This window comes from Cynara cardunculus (assembly GCF_001531365.2).
Source record: "Cynara cardunculus var. scolymus isolate 2C chromosome LG 1, CcrdV1, whole genome shotgun sequence".
Lineage (NCBI taxonomy): Eukaryota > Viridiplantae > Streptophyta > Magnoliopsida > Asterales > Asteraceae > Cynara > Cynara cardunculus.
Genome location: NC_037528.1, coordinates 27456270 through 27465185, shown reverse-complemented (window position 1 = coordinate 27465185; position 8916 = coordinate 27456270). Strand labels below are relative to the sequence as shown.

The window sequence follows — 8916 nt, the reverse complement described above, 5'->3', positions numbered from 1 at the left end:
TGGTAATAACACCTGATTGGTCCAAACCCTTTGAGATAATGACTGATGCTAGTGACTGGGCAGTTGGAGCAGTGTTGGGTCAAAAGAGAGAAAAGATTTTTCATCCCGTTTACTATGCAAGCAAAACTCTTAATGATGCTCAAATCAATTACACCACTACTGAAAAGGAATTATTAGCTGTGGTCTTTGCTTTTGAAAAATTCAGATCATACTTGATGGGAACCAAAGTAATTGTTCATACTAATCATGCGGCCATCAAGTATCTTATTTCTAAAAAAGATGCAAAGCCAATGTTAATAAGATGGGTCTTCCTTTTGCAAGAGTTTGATTTGGAAATCATTTATAGAAAAGGGGTGGATAATCAAGTGGCCGACCATCTGTCAAGATTGGAAAAACAAGACAAACCAATGCAAAGTAGTGACATCTGTGAAGTATTTCCTGATGATAGAATTTTGGTTCTTAATCATTCTACTGTGCCTTGGTTTGTTGATCTTGTTAATTGCATAGCTTGTGGGATTATTCCCGAGGAATTCAATAAGTATCAAAGAAAGAAGCTCATCTATGATTCAAATAAATATTTATGGGATGGTCCTTTCTTGTTTAAAATCTGTGCAGATCAGGTGATTAGAAGATGCATCCCAAAAGAAGAAGTACCATCAGTTCTACAGCACTGCCATGCAGGACCATGTGAAGGACATTTTGGAGAAAGTAGGACAATATCCAAGGTTTTGCAATCAGGATTCTACTGGCCTACTTTGCACAATGATGCTCAAAACTTTGTAAAAAGTTACAATGAGTGTCAGAGGAGTGGAAATATCTCTAGAAGAAATGAAATGCCTTTAAACGAAATTCTAGAAATAGAATTATTTGATGTTTGGGGTATAGACTTCATGGGACCTTTTTCTCTGTCCAATAATTGTGCCTACACATTGGTAGCTGTGGACTATGTGTCCAAATGGATGGAAGCCATGGCTTGCCATTCCAATGATGCTAAAACAGTTGTGAAGTTTTTACAAAAGCACATATTCACTAGATTTGGTACACTTCGTGCCTTAATTGGTGATGAAGGCACTCACTTCATAAACAACATGTTAGAAGAAGTCCTTGATAAGTATGACCTCAAGCATAGGGTAGCAACTGCCTACCATCCTCAGACCAATGGATTAGCTGAATTGTCAAATAGGGAGATAAAAGGGATTTTGGCCAAAGTAGTCAAGCCACATAGAAAGGATTGAGCCTCTAAGTTAGATGATGCATTGTGGGCCTACCGGACTGCTTACAGAACCCCTATTGGTATGTCTCCCTATAAATTGGTCTTTGGAAAAGTGTGTCATTTACCTGTGGAATTAGAGCACAAGGCCTATTGGGCCATTAAGGAACTAAACATGAGTTTAGATGAGGCCGGAAGAAAAAGGACTTTGCAGCTTTGTGAACTGGAAGAACATAGGAATTTTTCCTATGAAAATGCTAAGCTTTACAAAGAAAATACCAAAAAATGGCATGATAAAAAGATTCTTCCAAAAGAGTTCATAGAAGGCCAAAAAGTCCTGTTGTTCAATTCAAGGTTAAAATTATTTCCGGGAAAGCTGAATTCCCGATGGACTGGACCTTTTGTTATTTCCAAGGTATACCCCTATGGAGTCATTGACCTGATAGATCCGGAGAGGGGTACCACTTTCAAAGTGAATGGACAAAAATTAAAACCTTTCTTTGAGTCCATGAGTGTTACACAACCTATTGAGGTTATCTTTCTAAAATAATAAGTSTTTGTAAATATTTAGTATATATATATATATAATTGTAAGATGTTATTTTCATTTTATTTTGCATTTTCATTTTTTTTAATTTTTAGAGTAAGCTTTTAATTTTATTTCTTTTTTCTTCCAGAATAATTATCTGTTTATTTCATAATATGTAATATATTAAGTTTATATTAAAAGGTTTGGATCTTGTTTTAATTGTCTTTGGGCCAACCGGCCCAATCTCTCGATTAACCAGACCCAGCTAAAAACAATTGATGGCCATCCTCATTTCTTAACAGGCCACAAGGAAGGTAGCCCAAAGATGAATCCGTGATCATGAAGCCCAAAAAGAGCAGGCCGTGAATAAAAGAGCCCAAGCCACAAGGCCGCGAAGATGAGCCCAACGACTAAGCCTGCGATCGGTACGACCTTGACAAAAATCCCGCGCAATAGTACCTGTTAACGTCCGGTGACTGTCTCTTCATCTCCAAACTCTCAACTCACCAGCAACATCATCGTACCCTCTTCTCCATCATACCAAGAACAGTCAGCCATAGCTCAACAAATAAGCATTTTGGAGAAGGAATAGACTTCATGTGCACTGGCATTGCTAAGCAAGGTACGATTTCTGACTAATCACACAAGTAGCTCGATAACTGTCAATCATCCAGGAAAGTATTAAAATTTTCGAAGCAAAAATCTTGGAAACCAAGTTTAGAGGCAATATACCTTTAATCACTGTTCAACAACCATTTGGGTTTGATATTAGCCACTGTTCACAACCATAACTCTTCTTTGCTCAAAGAAACACCACCAGTCCCCTGTTCTATTGGTATGGCTATCATAAAAACTCGAGCAAGAAGAAGGGAAGGAGAATCAGATTCCATGCCCCATGAAATCAATCATGATCACTCCAGCGAGAGTGAAGAAGAACCCATTGATGCCATTCCCTTGAGACAGGTCCCTTTTGCTAAGATCAGGCCTCAACCATTCACTGAACCCCAAACTCAGGCTACTGTGATTATAAAGTCTGAGCCACAACCTTTTCCACAATACCAATTTGGCCCAAGAATGACCAGAAGCAGGGCTAAGGGTTTGATCAATTTCAAGCCAATAAAGCAAAAGAAGGGTACAGTGATTGAAGTATCTGATGATAGTGATTCACCATCCATGAGCCATGATGTTCATAGCAGCTCAAGCAGACCAACACAAGAGGACTTAACCTTTTTGAATATGATGGCAGATGCAGCAACTCAGATAAACAGTCAGAGCATACCTTCAAGCACAACAGAGAGGCTCCAAACAGGTTTAAAAGTTTCTGGACCTTTAACTATGGATTTGTTGTCTAGCTTTCCTGTTTATCCTCAAGCAAGTGAGGGATTTATGTTAAGAAAATATGTGGATGAGGCCATTGCTGCCTCTAATGAGGTATTGGGCCTAAGATCAGCAACTTGTTCCCCTGCTATAGCTATGATCCGAACTCAGCCTTCTATGGCTGCTTAAGCACCTAGAAAGGGAAATTCATCCCTTAAGCACTCTGTTAGTGCTGCTCTGGCAGCCATGGACAGGATGATTAGGAGGGAACCAGAGTGTAATCCAACCCCTGCCCAACCACCTGTTACCACCACCTATGCACCTACTTTCTTTAGAAACATGCCCATTAAGTTCAATTTCATGAACTCACCACACTTCACCACTATTCCTGTTTCATCATCCACTGTAGAACCTACACTATTTAACCATGCATCCACATCCCACACAGCCCCTGTTGAAACAACCCCTGTTGAAACAGTCCCTAACACAGCCCCTGTTGAAACAGTCCCTAAAACAGCCCCTGTTGAAACAAGTCCTAAACCAACCCATGTGGAAACAACCACTACCAACCCTCTACCCTCACCAATCCAGCCCACAACCACACCTTCTACACCCACTGAACCTGTTATCCCTTTGCCACAAACTGTATCCATCCAAGAACTAGACTTTGTCTTAGGCCTATCACCCACAAATCCAAGCCTTACACCCTTTGAACATAATGAAGACCCTTTTGACCCACAAAACACCCCTGTCACTCAAACACCACCACCCTCACCCCATTCCACTCAACCATTCATGCCTAGTCCGAACCAACCTACTAGTCCTTTACACTCTGGGACTTATGACTATTATGAAGGTGTACATTCTGCCCACCATAGTCCTGAGCATAGCAGCCCTCATTTGGAGCAAGAAAGAGAGGAGGTTGATACAGGGGCTAGTTTGAGAAAGAGAATGCCAAGGAAGAAAAGAATGAGCAGAATTGAAACAAGAAGTTCCAAGAGGAGGAAAGAGGACAGTGAGAGATCAGAGGCTGAAGAAAGGGGATCTAGAAGAAGAAAAAGGTCAGAACAACAGTTTGAGGAAGGGCCAGGTATTTTTTTGAAACCCAAGCACTTGTTTAGCACACCCTTAGCAAGGAAAACATACTTGCAATTTTCTGAAAAAGTAGGGGTGGTACAAAAGGGGTTTTCACAACAGCTATTGTTGGCCAATCCTGACATCAAGGCCAGAATAGATTCTTTGGGTTGGGAGACTCTATGTGACACACCTAACCAATACAATCTTAGTTGGGTTAGGGAGTTTGACACTGAGGTAGCAGTCACTGATGGGGTAGAATTAAGAGTGAGAAAGACCCCTGTTTCATACTCACCCAATGCCATAAATGACCTACTAGAGCTCATCCCACCTTCATACTCTAAGTTAGATAGGTTGACTGCTGGGTGCACTGATGAAGAGCTTGATTTGATCTTAGCTAAGGTAGCCAATGAAGGGGTTGTTTGGAGTTTCAAGGGGAGGGCTAGGCTGCTAAAAACCCAATATCTGAAGCCTGAAGCCAATATATGGTGTTACTTCATGAGGCATACCATTCACCCCATGAGCCATGACACAAATTTGTGCCTAGAGAGAGTTTTGATCCTCTACTGTATCCTAGAGGCCAGGCCATTTGATGTTGGGAGGATGATATGCTCCAACATCAAGGCATGTGTGGAGAGAACAAATGGCAAGTTACTATACCCTTCCTTGATTCATAGGCTCATGCAAAAGGCTCAAGTATTAGCCCTGCCCAAGGATGTGATGTCTATGGAAAAGACCTCCATAGACAAGAAAAACTTGGATAGACTTATGAGGGTGAATGCCAATGTACAACCAGATGCACCAACCTCTTCAATGGCAGCCCTAAAGGATGAATTGTTAAAGGCAATGGAGGATCACATCAATGCTTTGAAGAGAACAATAGTGAAAAAACACTACAAACTGATGAAGAGGGTAGATGATTTGAAGAAGGAGGTTGATCTTTTGAAAAGGGAGAGGGTGCAATGGGCTGAATATAAGATACAGAAAGAAAGGACGCTTAGAGCTGCTTCCAAGCATGGGAAATCAAAGAAAATACTCAAGCTCCCACCTCCACCAAAGTCAATCCTTTTGCAGCATTCTGATTCTCCTACTCAGTCTGAGTAGGATAGGTTCCACCTCTTCTTCACTCTTTGAATATATTTTCTAAGCTTTGCATGATCATTTAGCTAAGTAAAGTCTATTTGTTGTTTTGTCATTTATAAGCATTTGCCATTTTGCTGTTTTTATATAAAGCTTGCTGCTGGCATGATCTTTTAGTATTAAGTTTGCTGTTTTTAAAAGCTTTTGATGTTTTGCTATTTTGGCATGCTTCTAGTTGTTGTTCATGACTGGATATTTTGTAGGTTTTGTTGAAGTTTGATGTTTTAAAGACTAGGGCATTTTTTTTTTTTTTTTTTAAAGTCCATAGTGTTTCCTCTGTTTTAATAGTAGTGTTTTAGGTCCTAGTAGTCTAATTTGGCTTCTAATTTGGGTACAATTTGAAACTCATTTTGATGTTTTCACATGAATTTTTGTTGTTTTAGACTTTATTGTTTTACATTAATAGGTCTAGTTTGTTGTTTGATTTTAGCTGTTTTCATTAGTTCTCTGCTATTTCATGTCTTGTTGATTGCTATCTTTTGTTTTGCTGTTTTGAGGAAACACCTTAGTTTTATTTTGATGTTTTAATCCAGTCCTTAGCATACAATTCCCTGTGCACTTAGGCCTGCCATTTGCTATTTTTACATAAATTTTTTGTTCTTTAAATTTGCTATTTACTCTATTGTTCATTTTTGTTGTTTTTGGGTAATAATCATTTCACTTCTGTTTACCAAAACATAATCCATTAGCTCAGCTTTTCTTTTCTTTTGTTTGTTGTTTAAACATAGTTGTTAGTCTTTGATTTGCTGTTTTTAGATAGCACTTTAGTTTCATTTTACTGTTTGGGCATAAGGTAATGTTATACTTATAGTTTGCTGTCCAATTTGCTGTGTTTAGATCTAGTTTCATGTTTGATTTGCTGTTTTTAATATTTGTTGTTTTAAGGATTTTCCATTTTGATTTGCTATTTTTAATGGTTAGATGCAGTTTTTATTTTGCTGTTTTTAGTCTCATATTGCCCTATGCCAGGAGTTTTCTTTGTTGTTTTAAGTTTTGTTGTTCTAATCCTACAAGGCATGTCATGATTAACAAATCTTAAGCCTTAAACTTGCCTGTGTAGTGATGTTCCTCTCTTTTTGCTGTTTTAAGCCTTATGCAGCCTTAGTCAGGTACTTTCTTTGTTGTTTTGACCATAGCTTGTGCCATTCTGTTTAGCATAGTCTGTTAATTTTGAGTCTTGAGTGTTGTTTTAGGTTGCTGTTTTTAAAATTAGATTTTGTTGTTTCCTATTTTGCTGTTTATTTGTTGTTTTCATCAAGCATTAGGCCTCATTCTTGTTTAACAATCCATGATCACTTAGGCTTGTCAAATGCTGTTTTAATCTTAATAGTATGTCCTATTTATCTCATTTGAGATGTTTTGCTGTTTTAACCTTTATGATCATATTTTTCATGTTGCTATGTCCTGTTTCACATAATCTGCTTCCCAGACTCTGTTTGTTTATAATATTAACTTTGTTATTTTCACTAGTAAATTGTTTATATATTTGCTGTTTTCAAATTTCTCTGCTGTCTTTAGCTATTGTAGGCATATCCTAGTTTAAAGACATGGTTTGCCTTTCTTTTGATGATTTTGTCTTCTCTTTGCCTCAATTGAGAATGTTTGCTATTTTTAGGATATCATATAGTCCTTGTCATGCATTATCTTTGATGTTTTGGTATTATCAGGTTGCTGTTTGCACAGCTGGTCTGATGGTTTTGAGGGAGGACCGTGGTTGATGTTCTCATTTGTTTACCTCCCTAGTCTATGCTAAAACAAGTTCAGGCTAAGTCATAAGAGGACAATGGCAATCCCATTGTCTGGTTCCATTTGGTATTTTTCATGGTGAAACAATGGCAATCCCATTGTTTAGTTTCATATGCCCATGTTGTTTGGTAATGCAGTCCTCTGGTTGACTGTTTTTGTTTGAAACTCATTCCATGTACCACATCCTCACTCTATGGTCAATTTGACTTAGAGTTGGATTGTTGGTTGTGTTTAAATCCTTCAGTTGAGTCTTTGAGTCCTTTTATTTGCACAAGATGACCAAGTCACACTTGGGACTTCTCATCTTTGTTTTTTTGCTTCAATTGTTTTCAGTTTGAGTCTTTTTTCATTTTAAAGATAGTCAATTACACTTGTATTGATCATCTTTGCTTTTCTGTTTCATTTTAAGATTTTGGGCACTGATTTTAAGTAGCATATCTTCCTTTAGCCTTATATGCACCAAAAATAGAATAAAAGATGAATTTGTTGTACAAATGCTTGAAGTGATGCCATAGCCACAATAATCCAAAGCTTAACCATCTTTGTCTTAATTTGAGCCTCTAGAACTAGCCAACCATTTCAAAAGCTTGAACTTGATTCAATTGTGCTTTCATTTCAATTTGGCCAATTTGTAGCCTTCATACACTCATAATGAGGACATTGTTTCCCTTAAGTTTGGGGGAGGGTCCTAAAAGTACCAAACACTTTATAGAGTTCATGATATATATGCATCAAGACCAAAAGACAAACAAAGGAACATAGTTCCATGTCTTGTGCATACAAAAGAGTGTCAAAGTACACCGGAATGTTTGAAAAGGACCAAAGTGTCCAAAATACCTCAATATGAGATGCCATAGCAGTAAAATTGTGCTATGGAGTGAAAAAAGAAAGAAGAGGTAAAAGGCATGCAATGTAAAGAAAAAGACAAATGCAAGAACCCAATTCAAAGTCCCAAATTATCTGTTGAATCTAGTATAGCAATAGAAATGTAGGCTAGCTTATGGTTTGGCAATATGAAAGACTTAAGTTTGGGGGAGCTAGGTTTATGAAGGGCTATGGATATCAAGCATCAAGTCATGAGTAGAACACTTTCATTCAAAAAAATTCAAAAATATGCATACTTTGGCTATTGAATGTTTATGCTCAAATTTTTTAGTTTATTAGAACTTTGAGTCTTTTTATTTGTCATTTTCTGTTGTTTGGGGACCAACAACGTGTGATAAGCGTTATTTTATTAACCTTATTACATCATTTTCTTAACCATTTTCCCTTGTTTTATTTGCCCATTAGTGTCTTAATTGAGTCTTTTTATGTCTTTTTCATATATTAGTAGTAATATAGTATATCTAATGTTAATTCCCTGTTTTTACCGGTTTTTGATGATTTTTGAGCCCAGTCCTACGGCAGTCCTACAGGACCAAGAGTGGCAAGGTCCTATAGTACCCGTCCGAGAGCTGAAAATCTGCTTGGGCCATGGAGAAATGGGCTGATCCATAGAGGAGGCGTGGTCAACGACCTTGGGCCCGGTCAAAGCCCAGTTTTGAAGAAGCTTTTGTCTTATTAGTTGGCACCCACTTTGTGATCTTCCTTAGCCTATATAAAGAAGGCTTAAGGCTTGTTTTAAAACAATTTTTTTCATACTTTCTACCATTTAACACTTGTGATATTAGTGATAATTGCTCTCTAGAATATTGCTTTCGGTTCTAAGCTTTCGGTTTAYGTTGTTTGACTTTTCAAGAACCAACTTTTGTAGTTGTGCTTTCATTCTCAAATTTTAATTCAAGTATTCGTGTTTAATCTTCATCTCATTTCTGTTCTAAGTTACGTTACGTTTTCTTATCTTTTACGAGTTACGAATTAATCGATCGTTGTTGCTTTACATCGGATCTCATCCGTTGTG

The 8916-nt window shown here is 37.8% G+C and overlaps 1 protein-coding gene across 1 annotated transcript; it reads left to right on the top strand.

Annotated features, from left to right (window-relative positions):
* Positions 1-3302: 3302 nt before the first annotated feature.
* LOC112528537 (formin-like protein 3) lies at positions 3303-5234 on the top strand. The gene has a single exon (XM_025139593.1). The coding sequence runs from the start codon at positions 3303-3305 to the stop codon at positions 5232-5234; it is 1932 nt and encodes a 643-aa protein (XP_024995361.1).
* The last annotated feature ends 3682 nt before the right edge of the window (positions 5235-8916 follow it).